General features: G+C 38.5%; 1 protein-coding gene across 2 annotated transcripts in view; it reads left to right on the plus strand.

Annotated features, from left to right (window-relative positions):
* The window catches only part of ssbp4 (single stranded DNA binding protein 4), a 134,012-nt gene that overhangs the window by 24,265 nt on the left and 87,563 nt on the right, over positions 1-22,184 (plus strand). For both annotated transcript variants that reach the window (XM_038279047.1, XM_038279046.1), the window contains exons 2-4: positions 530-602; positions 5,056-5,117; positions 16,477-16,561. In XM_038279047.1, coding sequence (XP_038134975.1) covers positions 530-602; positions 5,056-5,117; positions 16,477-16,561 — 220 coding nt within the window. The remainder of the gene's footprint in view (positions 1-529; positions 603-5,055; positions 5,118-16,476; positions 16,562-22,184) is intronic.

Consider the following 22,184-nt stretch of genomic DNA (forward strand, 5'->3'; position numbering starts at 1 on the left):
AACCAGTAAAATGAACCAGGCTACTGTATAATTTGAGATGTTGAGAGACGTAGGCTGTTATATTCTGTTGTGATGTAGATTTGTTGTGACGGAACCGTCTTTACAAGTGATGCAGCAATGTGTGAGAGTATCATGTACGAGCTCACTCCTCCTCACCCTGTCCCGTGTTTCTTAGCTTCTACACCGTTTTGTTTTCAGTGTCTCAGCCTCAACAGCAGACACCCTCAAACCACAGTGATATGGCTCAGTGCCACCAAAGCTCTTCAGCTTTCCGCCGTAGAGCCTTATATTACACATTCACAAACCTCCAAACAGTGTACACAGTCTTCAAACGGTAAAAGTCTCGCTTATCTAAGCTCCTTTCTCACATGAACGTTCAGCTTTTTATACTGCTTTTGTTGAAAAGTTTAACCATTATCTTAAATTGAAATAAATGTGAATCCAAGAATGAGCTTGAAGTTTTAAGATGACATGAAAGATAAGATTGTGAATGAATCTGAGAAGTGTTTCCCTCTGCTTTGTTTTCCAGGTTAGCTTTATACGTCTATGAGTATTTACTGCATGTTGGCGCACAGAAATCCGCACAGACCTTCCTGTCAGAGGTAAGATATCCTAATGAAGCTTCCTGTTTAAAAAGGATGAGTGTGATTCCCCTGCTATTGTACTGACCGTCAGAGGAATTTACATTGTAGGTTTTTCCAGGTTCAGTAATTATTCTATAACCTACAGTTCACCTTTCCTACAGTAAACAGTAAACTTTATCCTGTTTCTATGTTTAGATCAGTGCAAACATTGGTTTGCCTACTTAAGTGATTAACTACCCCTCTACATTAGGTTTAATTTGCGATCATAAACTGTGTAATTAGAGCACTCTGATACTCTGTTAGAACAGGTTGTTTGTGTTCTGTTTGGATTTTTGATAAGGGAAGCCCATGCAGGCCAAGTTAAGTCATGATTGTTTGAGGCTAGTGCAATCTTAACAGTTTGCCCAAGGTCTACTGGACATATTAGCCTCTTATTATGCCTGTGCTCTGCAGAAGTGGTAAGGGCTCTAATGTGTTGCATCCTTTTCCTAATGGACATCCTTCCTGCTAATGGTTTGGTGTTCAGACTTTCTGCAGCTGAAAACGTCTCCTGCACACTGGTTGCATTCAGTTTTATAAAAAGGCAATCATTCACAGCAAAAGCAAAGGCAATTCAACCTCTGACCACCTTAATCCAGGACATATTTATCTGTCACATCATTGTTAGTTCAGGTCAGAGTGACACCAACGATGTCGCAACTCTTTGAACACAGAAATGTTGGCTCCAAATACTCAAAATGGATTAAAAAAAACTATATTTTAGACCGTTTAAGCCAGAAGTAATTTTTAGATTAAGCATAAAACTAAATATGTTGAAAACCAACACTGCTGATGTCTTTACATATTAAAGTTTTCAAAACTTTTGATTGAAATCACACTAGATTAAGATTAAGCTCTTTGTCTCAACATACTTTATCTGGCTCAGTTAGCTCCTATGCAAACAATTAAATTATTCCAATATGAAGAATCTAAAAAACAATGAGTATGGAATTAATAAGTCTGTACTGCAAAACTGTTTAAAACAGTTTAAACTATTTATATACAACTAAAACACACTTATACACTGATCATTGCTAGGTGTTCTAGACCCACATTACACTCAAAATAGATTATCAGCTTCAAACTCTTATTACTTAAGTAATAGTAGATATAGTAAAGAACAGCAAGTAATACAGAACAAGTTTTCTGTGAAAAGACTTCTAGTAGTTGGTCTAATGTCATCAGACAGACATGAATGTTAGATAATGTGCCATATCTTTTATTTTGAAATTATATCGTATTCTCGGGAGTGATGGCCTAGTGGTTAGAGCAGTGTGGTTGGGCTCTGAGAAGGTTGCAAGTACCCGGTTCAATCCCCACAGCCTGCACTCTGGGTTCCTGAGCCAGACCCTTAACCCCACTCCCCGGGGGCCACACAGTGGCAGCCCACTGTTCCCCAAGGGGATGGGTTAAATGCAGAAGTTAAGTTCTCCAATGTGAGATCAATAAAGTTCAATTATTTATTATTATTATTGTTATTATTATAAAATTCAAACAAGACAGGATACATTAAGATCTGTTAAAATTGTGGGAATAAAATGCTTTTTGATTTACATGATAGAAAATATTGGTTTAACAAACCAGCCAGATGTTATTTCATGACATTTTTTATGACCTCTGATTTTAATATTTTTCCTACAAATATTTTAAAAATTAGAGGTTGTGATAGGTAGAGCAGGGCTTTCAGATAAAGCTGGCCTGCAGAAAGCCTTGAGAATTTCAGAAGGCTCTTAGGCGAATCTTCTGCCAGGGATTTCAATTTTATTGTTGGAAAGGTGTGAAATTTAGGGTTTGTGTGCAACCAGAGGCACACAAATTAAGATCAGAATTTAAAGAAATAAACTCACATGCATAAATGGTGTCATTATGCATAAATTACTTTCCCTTTAATAAAGCCACCTTAAATGATTGCAACACTACAGTAAGCTCCTAAATGACATTGTTATTAAAACTACATCTTTATATTTATTTATTTAAAACACAGTAACTGTGCTTCTCTATTTGTTGATACTCTCTACCCTTCTTAAATGAATAAGTTTTGAACCTCATATCCATTTTGATTCTATAGAGTGGAAGGCATTAGGCCATGAGAATATTAGGGATCTCTTCCAATCCACTTTTTTTTTTCCACTTCCAATTCTGATAATTCAGTTTGGATATCTACAGATCCTGATACTATTCTGATACTAAGGATCTTTTTGCTTTAATGATATCATTACTGCTGTTTATTTGTTTTTTAACAGACTGTCATGAACTCCTTTCTCCAACCAAATATACTATGTATAAATAGCACGCATACCAAAAAAGGCAAGTTAAGATTGATGTAAGGTGAGAAAAGACAAGTCATGATCAGTCAATTTTGTTAGCGGGACAATTCGCATCCTGTAAAGCAATGGGTTGAAATTGACTGTTTTTATTTAATCAAAGACCGGTGTCCATAAATGGATAAACTTTTCTGCTGTTCAGTAGATTTTTGCCTAACCTGAATTTATTACAGAAATAGACAGAATATATCTGCCTTTATGTATCAAGCCCATTTTCACAATGTACAATTTTCTAAAAAATCAGGACCAGTGCAGCTATGGAAATAAATCAGATATCTGAGTAATAACTTAATAATAACATGACTTCATTCATGCTACATGTTCCAGATAGTTAACTCATCTCAAGAGGAGGGAGGCTGAAAACTGAAGCATGGCCTCCTTTCTGATAAATTTGGGAAATGTTTAACTGACTACTCTAGGGACCTCATAGTACACTAAACTTTTTGTCTCAGTCGGTCAGTTGCTGCTCTAAACTGAAAAAAATCTCAGAAACAGTGACCAGACTGCACAAGTAAGCCTTGATCCCCAATACACTACTCAGTTTGCATCAAAAGAAGCCACTAATTAAAATGATTTTTAAGGATTTTTTAATTTTATTTACCAAGATTCGTAATGAACAGTTGCATGGGCAACAACTAAGGAAACAGCCTGCACATAAAGCCAATTGAGTAAGGACCCACAGGTGGCAGGGTCATTAGCTGTGTGCACACCTTAGAAACAACTGCAGCAATTATTTTCCTGCTGCTGTTTATCCTTTGATAAGGTACCTCGGTTAGTGCTGGATCTCCACAGTAGTCACTCTAAATTCAGCTGGATATGTTAGTATAGGTTCTTTTTTTAAACCTAGATCTGCTGGCATGTGATACAAAGTTGTATTCTTATGTACAGACATATTTACTAGAGATAGCCACCCATCAGCCAGGACAGCAGTTGGCTGCCAGGGAGACTGTGGATACAAGACTAGGGGGCAGACATGCTGACAAAATGAATCTGCTGCTTGTGCATCAAGACATGTATTATATATTCCTAGCCTCTCGATAGCAGTTTAACCTCTTGACTGCCCCAAAATAAAAGATCCAGATTGATCAAGGCAAGATAAATATATTTTTTCTTTTCATAAACTCCCTTTTTTGTGAAATGAGGATGTGAGGATGTAACTGCTTTCCAAGAAACTAAGAACCAGCCTATAGCCTTTTTTTTCATCGTCTTTCAAGAGAAATTATATGGTTTAATGCCCACATGAACGAACACAAATGTCTTTTTAATAGATTAGGGACTTTTATAGTTGCAGATAAACTTCAGGTCCCACACAGATACACCTGCTCATCTAATGAGAGCGCTATCACCAGTCCTCTCTGGCCTTAATTAGCCTCTGCTCCTCCTCTAGCGGGAGCAGCACGCACTCACTCACGTTTATAGTATCCACACAATGCGCTCCCGGTCCCCGGGAGGACTTCACCGCACTCTGCTCTTCTGCACAGTGCAGCGCTCAGCTCTTTAGCAGCATTAAATCAACAGGCCCACAACAACGCGCCGCACATCACATCATTATAAGTGGCACTGGGGAAATCTGTAGGATAGACACTTTAATGGAAACCTGGGGGTTCTGTCGGTTTTTTTGTTTTTTTTTCTTCTTGTTTTTTTTTACAGAGCACATATAGAAAAATAGAGAAATCCCAGCCCTGTCATGGTGTCTTCACACATTTCAAGACTGTATTTATAGAAGCTCAGGATCTGTGCTGTTCGTGTGTAGAGTCATGTTTAGTGGTAGTGTACATGGCAGACAGTTGGTCGGCTATCTCTGGTTGGATCTTATCTCAGAGTCCAGATACAGGCAGGAGCTTGGCTGGTTTTCAGGGGGCAGCTGAGAGGACTGCTGCTTCAAGACAGTCACACTTTCTTAGCCACGAACTCCTCTGCTCTACGCTATAGATCACTCCCTGGCCGATTATTCCTCTCCCAGAGAGTCGCTCTGTCAGCCTAAAATTGGGAGGAACGTTAAGCAAAATGGTTACATTATGAATAAAACATGCTGCAGTATCTAATTTTTCATTCATCTCCTTTTTCTCTTCCCCTGAATGTTCTTTTTCTTTTTCTATTTCTTGCAGATCCGATGGGAGAAGAATATCACACTGGGGGAACCGCCAGGATTTTTACACTCATGGTGGTGGTACGTGTTCATTCATCCGTTCTCTCCGTTCTTTTACTTGGACACACACATGATTGTTTTTAAATAACTCATGTTTATACCAAGAGGTAGCCTCGCATATGTAAAGTACCTGGCATATGTAAAATATATAGGCTATGTTTCAATGCAATTCAATTTGTGCAGCATAAGTTAACAACTAATGATTTATCAAGGTAAATTAGATAAGACACAGTCATGCAGAATTGTTTTCTGTACAAACTTCAATAAAATCGATTCAGTTTACCTCAATCAAAATTATTATTAAAATGCAGGCTCTGTGGCAACCCCTTATCCTAAGCAAGCATTTGATGACAGTGGAGAGGAACCACTCCCTTTTAACTGTCCCTTATAAGACAAAAAGAAACACTAAACACAAGGCACGCTTGACATCTCTTCTATGGAATGAAAAAAAATACTTATATTTAGGACCAATGTATAGGTAAAGTGAAGCAAAAAGAAATTATATTTAAGGTAATCATTATATCCTTCAGCATCCTAAGCTTGTATCACATTTATAACCTATAACAACAGTGATAGCAATAAAATGCTTTATCAATATGGAAAGCCTTAACCTCATCTTTAAAGGGCATCTGCATGGTGGACAAAAACTAGAAACCGATTCCACAAGAAGAGCCACCTGAAACATCAACCTCATATTCCACCTGTAAATATTCCAGAAACCAATATTAGTATATTTTTTTACGTCTGCCCCTTCCGCTATCATCCACATGCAGTCTCTAGACTTTTTGAAGCAACTCATGTCTTATACTGTTTCTTTTATTTTATATAAACTGCACGCTAAATAATAACAATTACCACCCATCATTTTTAAAGACTTCTAAGGGTTGTGATTCCACTGCATTTCTAAGGTACAGCTTTTATGACTTATAACATACAATACAACAACAAAAACAAATATAGTATAGTGAGTATAGTGAATGGATACAAGAGAGCAGAAATGTTGAGGAATCAGGAGGAAAACTGGGATCAAACTTAAAAACAGTCCCAAACAGGGTAGCAATGCTAGAAATATCTGGAAATCAGAAGTTCTCTGCTCCTCTGTCACTGCTGCCCATCATCTGATAAAATAAGAAAGAGTTTGTTTCTTAAAACTCTCAGTGCACTAACCCTTTTATGATCCCTTAATGGATTTATTATGGGTAAATAAATGGCTTTATTATTATTAATTGGCACTAAAAGTAAGACTACACTCATACGGTTGTCACAAAACCTAAAACAACTGCATGTTTATCTGGTTGACTGTTAGTTACATTTTTTTTTTTTTGGCTCCAGAGACTTGTGTGTCCAATGCTCTGTGATTGCTGTAACTGCTGATCACATCAGAGAGTGAATGAGCAAGTTAGTCAACCAAAGCCTGCTGTTGTTTACAGAAGCTTTACATGCACCTGTCCCTGTCGGTGTGTGTTCCCTTCATGACTGGAAACCTTCTGCTCCATCATCAGAGCTCTAACCCCAAGCTCTTTGTCATAAAACAAAGCCTCTGATGTGGGTTACTGTCTTTTTATGGACTCCTCAAATAAATCTTTTAAAATACTCAACGCTGATCTGAAATTCTAGTTTTAATCCTTTTTTTTTTACAAAAATATATTATTTATTTAATTTCAATGATTCTTTAGGGAATGGCTTAACAATTTTAAAACAAAACAAAAACCAATGGCAGCTTTTATGTTTTAAACACGTATTAGCATCATATATTTATTTAGGAAATCTTATGGTTTTTATATTTTTATTCTTTTCAGAGCATAACCGAGTATTACAAACACTTTTGTTTTTTGTGGATGACAAAGAGAATCCATATTTCCAAAATGCTGCCAACATTTTCAAATCTACTTTGTTCCATGAGTGGTGGTAATCTCCAAACAGTGACAAAGCAATCAGCCAAAAAATATTATAACTCAAATGAAAGAGAAATGTTTGCCATATGTGTCTCACCTGTATGATTTGAACAGTTTACTTTGTTAAGTTTATTTACACATTTGACCCAAAGATGCCCAGGCTCTTTCTGCTTGGGCTTTACTTGGGTGCAAAAGCATCACTCTCTATTTGCCCTTAGATGTAAAAGTGTGCATGGTTACTGTTTTCTGCACTGCCCTGTGATGGACTGGTTACTGTACCTGTCCAGAGCACATCTGTACCTGTCCAACCTCTCATCCAATCACAGCTGTCGATAGGATTCAACCACTGTGGTACCCTGCAAGGATAGGAGGCTGTAGAAGATGGATTGAAAAAAAAATCACTATTTGGTGGGGGGTAATCCATCTCTATATGAATTATGCCCTGCAGTTGACCTTTGTTTGACTTACAGCTTACAGATGATGGGTATATGAAAAAAGGGCAGCATCTGCCTATACACTTTAATAAATGTTTGATCATATTAGATTAGTGGTGTTATTTTTCTGGTTTTGTAATTCTATCAAAATCAAATATAAGACTTAAAGATAGCTTTAAATCTGCACTTTCAAGCTGGCTGTAACACTTAAGCTTATTTTTTCTCTTTCATAAGCATCACTAGATTTGATCATGGCAGCATCACTTCTTTAATATGAAAAATATATTCCTTGGATCTCTACTCAGTAACCTGATGTACATTGGAATGTTTTTTTCTTTCATTTTTTTCTTTTGTTTTTGGGGACGCCTGCCAGCTCTAAGGAGGGTGCGGAAAAAACTTCTGATAAGTCCCTGGTGATCAAGCTGATAATTGTCCATTTCCAGTCAACAAACTATTTCTCAGCACAAAATAGAACGTAGACAATGCCTGTAACAGTTTGAGACACAACTTTTTGGCTAAAACATAAGAAAACCGGCCGGACAGAAAAAGGGATCAGGAACTGGTGCAGACAAATAATCAGGCTTGCAGCAAGGCAAGGAGGTTGAATCCTCAGCCAGGCAGCACGAGGGCCGAGGAGAGGGGATAAGAGCTTTGACAGCGTCCTCTTTGTTTGGCATTCATGCTATCCCGCTCATCCCCAAGCCCCCCGGCCAACCCTGTGTAATAAACCCGGACATGCGGCTTCATTCATTCATCCTCTCCGGCCCCCGTGTGTGTTGTGATTGTGCAGCCTGTTGACACGGCTCATAATGGCCCTTAAAGAGCCTGGCTTCTCTCAATCTGACAGCTACCAGTTATACTGACAGAATGACATTCGCAAACACACAGTGCAACATTAGTTTGCTCTGGAGTCTGCCCCAACCAGTGTAAAGGCATTTTTGTGTGTGTATAAAACGAGAAGAGGAAGCCAAGTTCTCTGAGTGTGTGTTCTGACTGTACTGATATGTTTCATGGTGTGGGAGATGACATTGGCGTGGGAGTGGAGGGAGAATAGGCTGATGGTTATCTCAGCTACAGAGGGCAGACTCTGGTGGAGGACGACCTAGCTGAGGGGCGTCTGTCTGGGCCACAGAGCACGTGGACCAGACTCTGTCCTGGGTGTGCGTGGAGTCTGGGGTGGTGGAGGGCCGGCTGCTTGAGGGGGAAAGGAGGCGGAGCCCTCTCTCCGCCCCTGTGCCACCCGCTCACCCCCCCTCCAACCTTCAGCATCCCTCAAAACAAAAGCTCCAGATGGCAGAAAAGCCACCAACCTCCCACATCCCTCACCCACCGCTTCTCCTCCCTCAACCTTTGTCTGAAGGCCCGTCCCTTTGTTTGCGGAAGAGAGACCCCCAAACGGATTAACTCTTTGCATTCCAGCCTCTTTTGTGTTAAACAGTCAAATCTAAGACCCCAACCCCACCATCACCCCGGCCCCACCCCCAAAGTCTCCTCCTTAGATCCTTGTGTTTTTGGAGTCTTTTTCTCAATCACTGTTTCCTCCTGGACTGTAAAGGTGGGTGGGAGGGTCCCACAAGAGAGAAAAAGTAGAGAGACCTTGGGGGTGCTGGTGGGGGTCACTCGTCCACATCTGTTGTTATTGGTGGAGGGATAAAGAAAGGGCTCGGTGAGGGCTGCAGGTGTGGATTGTGTCATTAGCTCCCTCTCTATTGGCCGGTGCTAGTTGTCTCCTTTTTTATCTCAGAATCGATCGTTTTAACCAGTTTTCACTGGATGGCCTGTGAATCTTTAACACCTTCCCCCGACCCCCCTCCCTTTTAACCACTCACACCACCCTCCACTATAAAGCACAGGACAACATCAGTATGTAGATGGCTCTTTTTGATTCTTATATCTGAGGAGGAGAGACAACATTAGACAATCTTTGCTTCCAGAATACTAGAAGAATTAGACTCCACCCCTTTTCTCTGCCACATTTTAATATCCCATTAGATTATTTTCATGTGCTTTTGTTGTACAAACTGAAATGAGCATATTTGGATGTTTAGATGTGTTCCACCTTAGAGGTCAATCAGCAGTGTTGAGTGTTTTTTTCCCCTGTTAAGTTCAATCATCAGAGAAATATTCAGGTCTTTTGGGACTGTATTGTCATTCTATTTTTAGAATCTTTGCTTCTTTCTAGATTTTTGTTGGTGAATATGCTAGACAACAATTCCATATCAGACAGAAAGAAGGTCTTTTTTTTTTAACTTATTTGATTATTTAAGGACAAAACTAGTGAAATATTAGAAATGTAATGTAATTCACTAGATTATCTTAGGGACATTCAGTCAAACATGGTGTTAGATTGATGTTCTGGAACTGCTTTGTGTCTTACCCCCATAACTCACTGGATGCATGTGTTTTGCTCTTTATTATAAATAGATGACGTTCTAGTCGAAGCGATAATTCAAGGCGCTATGGCATGGTGGAAGCCTATCCCCTGTCGAGCGTCAGACATAGGGTTCAGTGCGTTTTCTTCAGACGATTGAATAAAACGTTTTATTTCCAAAGACCAGATCCAGTGAGACAGGAATTCAGACACAGGAAAAGTGAGGCTTTCCTGAACATTTCAAAGTAAGGCACTCATTCAGCTGTTGCCTCTGTTATCGCACACAAAAACGGATCCAAAAACACATCAACTATCCATAGCTGAGCAGCAAAGTTGACCGTGGATGCTGCATACGTGTATTATAGTATGAATGTAGAGTTCAGGTTAAGGAATTTTACTTTTTAGCTTAAATTTCTCTATGAAATTTTGCATCTATTTGTTCGTGTAGCCTGGCAAGTGAGATTCTGTTGCACGGGAAGCGGGAGTTTTTACGATACTTCACTCTTTGCGTCAGAATTACCTATAATGTAGGAGCGATTTATGTTATCATAAAGGTCAAGATGGCAGCTGCAACTGTTAAAATAATGCTCTTGTCAATCAATGGGATATATCCTAAAAGCCTCAACAACAAACAGCTCGTAGGGCTTTTCTTTTTAAAAAAGATTGGGTTTGTTTCATCCCAGCCATAGTCATCTGAGGAATTCTGACTTGTTTCCACTGATCCTGTCCGTCTCGCCTTTGAAATGATGCTCTACTATGTCTGATTTTGAACGCTAAAGTTAATGGGCATAAAGCTTTTATCCCTGCAAAAAATATAAATCATAATAAAGGTTTGGATAAAAAATAAAAAAAAAGATTTTTGCACCAGTTGGTCAATATGTTTTACTGAAATCATGTGAATGATTTATTTATACCCTCATCTAATTCATAAAGATGCTATGTTTCAAATTAAGTTAAATCATTGCTAATTCTAATAATAATATATATACTAAAACTTTACATAATAACCTTTGTCTCTTCATTTAAAAGCTTTTTTAAGATTTGTCTAAGAGCTGCACAAATCACTAATTCACCACTGTTTGTTAGTTCATTTTAAACCTGCAGTTCTCCTGATGTGCAATTTACTGAATTTATTACCCACAATGTAATGGTAGTTTGCCACATTTTGATCTTACAGTGTGGTTATTGCTTCCACCTGCTTGTTGAATGCTTATTATGAACCAGCAGGAGAGTATCTGCTTTTCAGAGCTATAAGAAGAATTGGAGGGTTTGTGTTTCTCCACCTCCTCTCTTTGATTCTAACATTTTGTCCCATTAAGAGGAGTCTGTTCTGATAAGATGAGCTCCATTGGCTCTGTGTAATTTTATTTCACCGTTTCTTCGATTCATGCTCTGCCTCCCTCCTTATCTCCATCTGTCTCCACCTTCCTCTTAATGTCTGTCTCTCTTTCCGCCGACTGACCAGCTGACACACTCAGGATTATCATATGGACTCGTCTGCTCAGCTATCCCTCTCCATCTTTGTTTATTCTCCTTATTACAATAAAAAAGCGCACTGTAACCGCTGGCTTTGACAGGACGCGGTTAATTACAAATAATTATCATGAAGGCATTTCATTTTAATAATTGTCTTCTCCGGGATGCATGATCGCTAATCCCCTCTGTTCTTGAAGCAAAGTGCATGCGTGTGTTTCTCGTACTGACATATCTATCTTATACTCAGTTCTCATCTAAATAAAGGAGCTGGATTAAACCTCTCCTGTAGCACTTCAAAGTAAAGAGCAGTTAAACTTCCGCCCTCAAAGCAGACTTGTGTGGCTCAAACATGATTTACTTCCCGTAAGACCATAAAGAGATTCCTATGATGAGACGATTAGATTGAGATGATTAGATAATTGGATAGAAATGTTGCTGTTATAAGGGTGTGCAGGAGTACCAGATTTCTTGTTGATTGCTGGTGCTAATTAACTGTGAATGTTGACTTCCCTGATAATTTCTACAGATTAGCGTCTCTTTAAAAGGATGTGACAACAACTTTGACACAGGTTTTTGCTCTAAATGATGCCGCCATTGACAGGTTTGTGGTGAAAGGATTTAGTATCTTTGTAAAGTCTGACATGCCAGATTTTTTGCTTTTATAAATCAATAGAAACTATGTATTTTGATAGGATTTTAGGTGATAGAACTTCAAATAGTGTAGCATATTTATGGTGCAGAAAGATAAGGATTTGTGGTTTTCAACGTGTTATTAAATTGCAAAAGATTGGCATCTCTTTGCATTGTGTAGATATATTGACTCTGACCCAGATGCTCTCAAATTGTGGCTATATGATTGGTGTTGCTGTCCTGCTTAAACTCGAATCTGTGCATCCATCTTAAATTTGTGGAGCCTCTTGCATGTTTGCTTCAATTTTCCCATTGGCTTCGGTTGAATGGAAGCATTCACACAGCATGATGCTGCCATAACCATGTTTCACCATCAGGTTAATTTGTTCAGGGTTGTGTTAGAGTAGCCAGCCAAGATTTTTGACAATAATATAATCTTTTTTCTTGTAGCGACAATGGCCACTATGTTGAAAAAAATAATGCAACCGCTTTTGACATTTACTTAATCACATTTAGTTACTTAAACACAATTTTTTATGCCCTACTCTGCAAACATGAAACAATTATGTTAAAAGTAAGTCCATATAATTAAGTAAATACCAAAAACAGTTGCATATGTTCGCAGTTTAAAAGTTTTAAAAATAACATCTATCTTAAAAAAACGTAATAATTTTAAAGTATTTTGTTAATTGAGAGGAAAATTCCATTTTTATCTTATCTAACAAGGGAGCAATCTTTCATATGTCGGCTTTGTCCCTTTCAATTTCTCACCTAACTTAAAATTCTTACCACTTTCTTAAAAATAAATACAATGAAAAATAAAAATTAATCAACGTTAAAGCAAATTCATGTTCTTGCAATCAGGAACATCCAACCTGAACTGTGGATGTTTGCAACTCCTATAGAGTATGTTTGTAGAGTTTGTGTTGAGCCTGGTGGTCAAAAATGGTCCACAGGTTGCCACAAGTCTTGTTTTATATCCTAATGCTGCTTTACAGTTCTCCACAACCATATCCCTGATTCTCCTTTTTTTACTGGACATCATCTTGTTGATTTACTACTAATTTCCTCTGAAAAACGGTTCATAGAGCAGTTGGATATTTACTAATTAGACAACAAATGTTTTAGCTCAGTCCCACTGGACTGTATGTAGGAGATCTGTAGTAATTGCGCTCCTTAGGTCAGCTTCAGCAAAGATTCAGTCCTCACTCAAGCTCATTAGATATAGATCTGGACCAGCTAAAATCAGTATTCTCAGTATGGCTTCTGACCAGGATCCTAGGCGCTTCCTTTTGGAGGTTTAACCACATATTTCACAGGAAGCCCCTCATAAAGACCCAGAACTCACTGGATGTTGGGAACGACCTGGGATCCCCCAGAATTTGCTGGGTTGTGTTGCTTGTAAGAGGGATTTATATTTGATACTGGTAGTAGGATGGATGGATGGATGGATGGATGGATGGATGGATGGATGGATGGATGGATGGATGGTATCCAAGTAAAGGGGCTTGGAAACAGGTGTGGCACATTTTCATATTTTAACAGTTAAAAGCATCTACCATCTTCCTTCCACTTTACAAATATGTGTAACTTTGTTCTGCTCTCTTAACACAAAGTCCCATTAAAATACATGAAGTTAGGAGATTGTAAAACTTTTGTCATGCACTTTAATTCCTCCTAATGTCCAAAATGTCTCCTTAACTCTTCCCTCTACCGTTCAATCTCGGTAAAAAATAATAATAAAATAAAGTAAATCCCAGTAAAAATAATATCAGTATAATGAAAGTTTGGGTTTGTAGGTTTACTCTCGTTTTCACAGTGATTCTCCCGCAGATAATGCACTGAGAAGCAGCGTGTAAGAGATTTCCCTGCGAGACACGGAGGCACTCAGGTCAGCTGTTCAAATTGCAATATATTATCAACTTCACAGGCCAGGAGGTGTTAAATCACCCTACCCTCCTCTGCACCACCGACCTGGGGGTGTCTTCTCCGTAACAAACTCTAACCCGAGTCGCTTTTCATTTCCCAGAGAGACGATTGGATTTGCGATGGTTGCGCCTCCTTGCCGTGGCTTGTCTCCGCCGGAGCAGCAATCTCTTTAACGCCGACCGATAGATATGATAATGTACGCAGGCTTCATTGTGGAGTGACAGGAGAGCGGCACAGCACACAATGCAGGCTGTCTCTCTGTTCTTCAGTGCCTCTCGTTGTCTAGAAAGTACTCCAGTGCTCACTAAGCACCCAAGGGCAATGATTCTCTTTTAAATCTTTAAAATACTTTAATGACAGATTCCTATTTTTGTTTTGTTTTGTTTAAAGTGAGATGCTGGGCAGGGTTGAAATGGGATTTGTATCAATCTTGTTATTTTTAGATCACCTTTTTATCTCGTTGCCCTCAAATATTAAGAAATAAATCAGTGTTGTCTCTCTTTTTATTATAAGTATGTCAAAAAAGAAACATAATGTGTTACTTAAACTTAAGTTATGGCTGATTGGCTGCTATTTTCTCTTTTGTCAAATGGTATGCTGCTATCCTTCTATCATCAAAAGATACTAACAGCTTATTTTCACCTGAAAAAGACTAAGAATTTCCCCCCCTGAGTTCTCCTAATACATGGTCCATAAAATCAATACAGCAAGGAAGGAGATCTACTTTATATGGACTGCCTTACCAAGTACTTAATTTCAGTGCAGTAATTAAGGGCCCATTTGGAGTGGGACCTTGTGGCCCCCATTGCCCTGGAGGACTGGACCTGTTCTAGTTAAATTATATGAGGACGGCTGATTGGGCAGTAAGTAACATAATCAGAGCTGATTGGTCAGTAACCTGCATGTCTACAGGGCAGGCTGAGAGGAGCATCTGGAGGTCCTTCATGGTAACAGCTCTTTTGAGCTCACTTTAAGATTTAGAAGCGGAAGAAAAGTGACACCCTAATGAGTTTTCTGAGATAAAAAACTTCTGTTTTAATTAGATACATTTTTCAAATAGACAGACATGTACCTGTAGCTTCAAGTTTCAAACACTGTCAAGAAATGAACATTTTGATTTTAGGAAAGGCTATTTCTGCACTATTAGATTACTGCTATTACAGTGCTATTAGTACTACTATTGTTATCAGTGTTACTTTATTTACTACAAATAACTAATAACAGCTTTATTGATGCCATTCTTATCACTACTGTTATTTCTTCAACTATTGCTACTCATTCCATTACTAATGTACTACGGTTACTGCTATCAGTGCTGCTAGTACCAGAACCTTTATTTTTGTAATACTATCGCTACTAATTGCAGTTGTTACTTCTATAAATTGGTTAACCGCACATTTTCCTGGTTTTTCTCACCACTCAGTCTTCCACACTAAATCCCCATTCACCCAGTCCTATACTGATAACTGTAAATGTTTACACATCAATATAAGGAAAGTATCCAGAGGCTGTGCCTTGCCCAGGAGCACATTGGTGTCACAGGGAGCAGAGCTAAAATGAAACCCCAAACCTTTCTATATCAAAACGACTCTTCCTACAGAGCCACAATCACCCCAAATAGTACTTATATTACAAATGCTATTACTACTACAAGTATTTCCATTATTACAACAACTAACAGCACTACTACTATATCTATATAATTTTTATTAATAATGCTACTATTTCTACTGCAGCTGTTACTTTTATTAACCCACTAGTTCTTCCACTAATATAACTATTATTGTGAGAATTACTGGTGATTCTACTCTAAATAATTGTACTTAAATTACAATTTTTGTCACATATTATAATGACCAGTAATAATGTTACTGTTACCAATTTTAATAACTCTACTATCAATAATCCTGCTGGTTATATATAGTGACATTCACTTTGTTACACTGGAAGCAGGAATTTCCATCCAATACTTTTTAACAGTGAATTAATTATATTTGCTCATGCAGATTTCAGTTAAGTAGAAAACAATTTAACCAGCGTGACTCCAACAATTAGGACTGTTTGAAAGGATAATTATAGTGAAGGTTTAAAGAAATTATGTTAAGTATGACTACTAAATAAACATGGCTGTCACTCATTTTTTTCCTGATATCAATAAGTGTTTGGCACCTCTTTTGCACACAACCTTCAGTGCGGGCCTTCTTTTAAAATAAAAAAATTAGTTGAGTTATTTTGGGTGTTTTTTTTTTTTTATTTACAAGAGGCTTGTGCCAAATGCAAATTATCCCTCCCTCCAGGGATCTGAATCAACAGACAATGTTTTGATCCTAAATCATTATAAATAAAGCTTTACTGTTACTTCTCTGCTCCTCTTGTTTATTCCACATTTAACATGCTGGTTATTTGAGTTCAGGAACACATCAGGTTGTAATAGCTTCTTGGTTTGATTTAGGAATGCTTTGTCATGTGAATTATACAAATTTAAGAATATTTAGGTAAAGGTCAATTTACAAAAAAATGTGTAAATTCCCTAATCTTTGCAAAAGCTCATACCTCAGGTTTGTGTTGCCTTTCTATATTATTGACACAAAATGCTCAGAGCATGAGAGTCTGACTGTTGACGCTGTCTTCTCCCGTGTGTCTAGTGTATTCTGGGATCTGTACTGCGCCGCCCCTGACCGGAGGGAGACATGCGAACATTCCAGCGAGGCCAAGGCTTTCCATGACTATGTAAGTGAACTTAAATAATACAGTTTATACAGCACACACACTCTCTGATTCTACTTTTTTATAAGTTCGTATATAGAGGTTTGGCTGTAATTTGCCAAAATGCTGATTCTCTGTGTTTCCTGACATGTTTATATGGTGCAGCTTTAAAGTTGGACAGACAGAAGCGTATGGCCTGAAATGTTATGCTTTTAAAAGGTGTCACACAAGAAATCCAGCTCCATTCTTTGTGGGAAAACCCTCTGAGTCTCATTTTTAACTGTTTTGCCAGCTCAGCTATAGCCTGCCATGATCCAATCATTAGAGTAACTCTTGCTCTGCTGTTGGCTACTCTGACCATTTTGGTCCCAGTCATTCTTTGCTTCCTAGGGGCAAAAGGTTGGGGTAATGCCCGGCTACTTATTGGTCCACTCATGGCTTCAGGAAAGGTTGAATCACAAGAAGCAGCTGGTTGATCATTCAACCCCATAAACACCCGCGGTCGCACACAATGCAGAAGATGCTGCCAGGCTTCGCTTGTTATGGCTGCAAGGGTTGACTTGGTAATGAGGAAGGTCAGGGTCAGTGGCCCTTCCTCACCCTATAATCTTTTGAAACGTTACACCAGTCTATCGACACTCAAACTTATTAAAATGAATATTTTGATGTGAAACTCAGCTCTATCTTTTACCCAGGGTGTCCTTTCTGTCAGCCTCTCAGTACAATTATAAATATTTGCACAATGTTACCTGGTATATGTTTCATAAAGGATTACATAGGTGTGCGGATGTGGACTGAATAAGCTGCTTCAGCTGTAAGATTATTATCCTATGAGGGAAGGAGTTAAACCTGAAATGGATTAAAGGTGCTATTCTTACCACATGCTCTTCATTCAGGCTGTTTTAGCTCGTAGCCATTCACCCATTCAGCTGAACTCTCTTGTGAGGTTTGACAGAAAAAAGTGCGAGCGCTTGTCGGCTGAACAGATTACATTTGCTGCACATGAACTATTCATATTCATATCATATCTATGCGGGCTACTAGTTGAGTGTACGTGTTTGCCTCCGTGCTTGTGTGCGCGTGTACACGTGTTGGACCAGCATAAGATTAATTAAATGGTTAATTAAACCTAGTAGTTAATTAAATCTGACAACTGTGTCTAATTAATCTAAATGCCATATAATTTCCTACACCTTTCTCCAGAGGTAAGCCAGCTGGATTCCTGCATGTCAGCTCTTTAATGGCTACAGTTTGACAGCACTGGTCAATTTATGGCTTAATGTCTAGGTATGAGCTCTGCTGTGGTTTCACAGCCTTTACATATGTTGAAGTCTTTCGTTACATGAAATTAGCTAGCTGAGATATATGAAAGATTGGGAAAAATTATTGTGTCAAATTAAAGTTTAGGGCTCCTCTTACCTAACTTAGCCAGCCAGACTGACGTAAACTGGGTTTACGTCAGTCTGAGGCTCAATGCCTTCTGGCCTAAAACAGACCACAAACGACATTTAATTGATGCTCTTTTTATTTCCAGAAGGAGATGTTTATGTTGCTAATATTTTAATGACTGTCTGCTTCATGGGCTTTTTTAATATTAAAAAAAAAACTCAAATCTATATATATGTATATGTATATATATCCAATTGGTCCTTAACTGTTTTCTCTGACTCTGTTAGCTCCGCCTTTAAAATTAAGCCCTACAGTACCTGCTCCCATCCAGACTAATATGCCATCTCAGTGGCATAAATTAGCCTGGCTGGTCAGGCCACCTCTTTACCAAGGGTTGATAGGTATCTTATAGTAGTTGATTCCTCTGAAAACTGATCTGAACTCTTGCATTGACCAAAAAAAGATAATTCTGGTAGAAATTGTGTGTCAATTCAATTACATCTAATTCAAAAATACTTTTTTAGTCCTTAAAAAGAATATTAAATATTGCAGTAACTCGTACAATTTAAATTTTTTTTTTTTTTTACCAGTTGTAGGTGTTGATAGCTGTAGGCTGGCAGACTCTTCTGTAGCAGTCTGTTAGTCTTTGTTCAATTTAGGGCTGAAACAATTAATTGTATTAATCATGATTATTTAAATAATCGTCAACTAATTTAGTAATCGATTAGCCGGAGTGTAGAGACTCTAAAACATGCCTTTAGCTACAGAGTGACCCATTTAGAACAGCAATTATGTCAAAATTGGAAAGAAATATGTAAACATTTTGCATTTAAGATAAAAAAAAAAACTTTTCTATCCGCCAGTATGCTCTATACAGAACTCCTCAAGTGGAAAAGATTCATGTGGTTTAATTTCGTAAAAAAATCTTCTTTAACGAACCTTTGCCTATCCGATTATTAATCGATGAATCGAAAAAGATTATGGACAGATTAATCCATTTGCAAAATAATCATTAGTCGCAGCCCTGGTACAATTACAAATTAACACGTATGTGGTTAGCTCCTAGTGGAAAGTATAACTCCTAGTTAACTGAGGAGAAGAAATTACATTAAATGTGATGTGAAAACATTAAATTCCTTGCATTACCTGGCTCTGCATCTGGGGCACCTTAAGCAGCACAACATACTGCATCTTCTGCTCTTTGCTGCCTTTTCTGTTTAGCTTATTTAGCCTCTTGCACATGCTGGTTAGCTCACTACTTTGCTTGATGCTCATACTGGGCAGGTGTTTGTGCTGTTGGGTCGAATGACCAGCTGCTGTATCTGCATCCCATTGTCCAGGCAGTTTTGTCTGCTTTCAAAACTGCAATGTGTCCTCAAACTAAATGCAGGTTCAGGTGGACTGAGCTACATAGTAGGTCATTGACTGGTGATTGTCTTTAACCTGGTTTTGTTTCAGCATTTCAACTTTATCATGAGTCAGACTGCTAGATTGCTCTATCAAACTGTAAAACCTCTGTTTATATGTTCAGTGGTGTAGGTCATAGTTTTGCATCTAAGTAAGAAGGTCCTAGTTTGGAGGTTTCTATATGTAGCCCTTTCTCAATGTGCATGTTTGGAGACCTGTTTAGGGTGCACCATGAGTCTTATCCATTGTCCTTTTATGGATTTCAGAATATAATTAATGAGAAAAAATGTCAAAGTCAGTTTTATTTGTATGATGTAAATCACACAAATAATACCACAAGCTATGTTTTTGAAAGCCTGTGTCTGTGCGACAGAAAGAGATTGAAGGGATGTCAGGGTCACAGTGTGTGAATCCTCAGGGTAATGAGGGGTCTGTCGGTCTCTGATTAACTTCAGCTCCCCGGTCCCTGCAGACAGTAGGCCTGATCAAGTCTCTATCGAGGCCCCTTGCTGATAACGGATCCCTTCTTCCCCTGAGTCTGCCCGGATTACAGAGTGAAAAACAACACAGCTCCCAGGAGCCGAGCATGCTTCACTCTGCATGTCGCTTGACAAGAGAGGTGAAAGGAGAATGTGTGCAGGATAAATCAGGACTCATCTTTTTAATGTAATCTGTTTTCCTCACTGGGATATCTGCCCTAGATAATAATAAGAACATATCAGCTAAGTGATGTTCAATTAACATTTAGATTGGCCCTTTGTTTATTTGTTCCCCCAAACTAATGTGTTTTACTGGGAACATAAAGCCAGCATACAGTTGAAGTTGCAGATCTGGATTCTCATGTCTTAGTTTGGCTCGATTTTCAGCCGTGTCTTCCATCTCTCACTGACAGCAGTGATGTTGTAGACTTGATTTAGACTCTCCAGTTTGAGGAGAGATCCTGGAAAATAATGTGCTAATCCTCAGATCTAGGAGTCTGGTTGACAGCTAATCCGGGGCTGTGTGGTGGAATTGGGTCTCTGGATACAGTCCCAGAACTAGAGCCCTCTGAATCACTGGGAAGCTAGTGGGTTTCACCTTTAAATCAGGAATGTTCTGTTTATCACTTTACAGGTTGCATGTAAACACTCCCACATGCAGCAAGGCTTATGTGCATATCACACACCCACACTCTTATGTAAATGAATGTGCACAGACAAATTGAGTGAGGTAGAGTATGATAAAGAGCCTGAAGTCTTGAAAAGTAATCTTTTCCTCTTCTCTTAATTGTTGGATTTGTATTTCAGACTTCCTCTTCACATTGCCGTTTAATCATGTTTATTTCCTAGAAGAGATTGGCACATCTTGTAGTCCTGTTTTTCTTTGGGAATTTGGACAATCCTCAAAAGAGTTCTTTGTTGAGGAAATGTGTTTAATTATAAGAGTATGTCTTTTGTAATGCAATACGAGTGATTAAAGCACGCAGGCTTTGTGATGAGGAAAGCAAACATGTTTACGAACATGAACTCACATCTGCGCACGCACACTCGTTCAATGTTGTTCGCATTAGAAGAGGGCGCTTCTTGTGTTCTGCTTGGCTGACACGCGGGACCTCGCTCGCTGTGGAGGACAAACCGAGTCTTTCAGGAAGCGTTACGCACGGCCTCTCTGCAGACTTTATGTTTTGCCCTAGCTGGAGGTCATGACCCCAAACATCTGCGACTCACACAAGCCTGGGTTCACCGCCTGCGGAGAGGCTCAGTTTTAGTGTCACAAGTGTGTCTGTCATGTCACAGCGCTTTGCTGACTTGACTTGGTCGACTGATGAAGATGATGATAACTGGCAGAAAAGTCAAGAGGGAATCAAGAAAGTATTTTGTGTAGAGAAAAATTCAAGTTTATATCTTTTAGTTTCTTGCATGGTTTTATTCTTGCATTTAAGCTTAAATGAAATTATGGATATCTTCATCTATCATTGCTTGAGGTGTTTAACAGTGATTTTATTGTTATTGTTTTATTATTGGTCCGTCAGCCACATTAAACCTCAAGTTTACTGTATATTTGTTTCCTGGATAAATTCACTGAAAAGGTGTTTATTTCCTTACTTTTGAATGGTAATGTAAATCAGCTGGCATTTAAAAGGCCTATATACAGTTAATGAATAACTATTCAGATTTCCTGTCTATAAACTCAAACACCTTTGAGTAAGCTTTGCATTAATCTAACAGTTACACTGAGTGAGAAAGATAAAAATGAGCAGCAGGATAAATGTAACGCTTTGGAATTTAAAAGGAATTAATTTGGTAAAAAGTCGAACCTTTTTAATGTATCGGGGTCTCAGACCTTCATCTTTTTTTTGTAGAAATCCTCTAAACAAACTGTTCATGTATTTGATTGTGATTCCAGGGTAAAATCTAAATATTTAATAGTATTTAAATTGTCAATCACCAGTCAGAGGCTATCAGGTAAAAACACTCTGATACTGAATCACTTGTTGAGAGATTATTTGCTAGCGTCTAGGTCGCTAACCTTACCAAGGTAAGCCAAAGTCGTTATTGTTTATTTTTAAAGCATATTTCATTAACAGGGTAAATACAAGTTAACAAGATAAAAAAAATAAAAACATGGGGAAAAGGTTCATAGCAGTTAAATCACAAAGATTGGTAAATAGCCTGTACTTATATAGTGCTTTTTCAAGTTAGGAGACTTGACCAAAGTGCTTTAAACAGCATTCAGTCATTCACCCATTGACACACTGATGGTGGCAAGCTGCATAGTAACCACCGCTGCCCTGGGGCTCACTGACAGTAGCAAGGCTGCTGTACGCTGGCGCCACTAATTTGTGTTTGTTTGTTTGCCTTGATGTTTTGGT

This window comes from Cyprinodon tularosa, unplaced genomic scaffold (genome assembly GCF_016077235.1).
Source record: "Cyprinodon tularosa strain WSP-4 unplaced genomic scaffold, ASM1607723v1 ctg147, whole genome shotgun sequence".
NCBI lineage: Eukaryota > Metazoa > Chordata > Actinopteri > Cyprinodontiformes > Cyprinodontidae > Cyprinodon > Cyprinodon tularosa.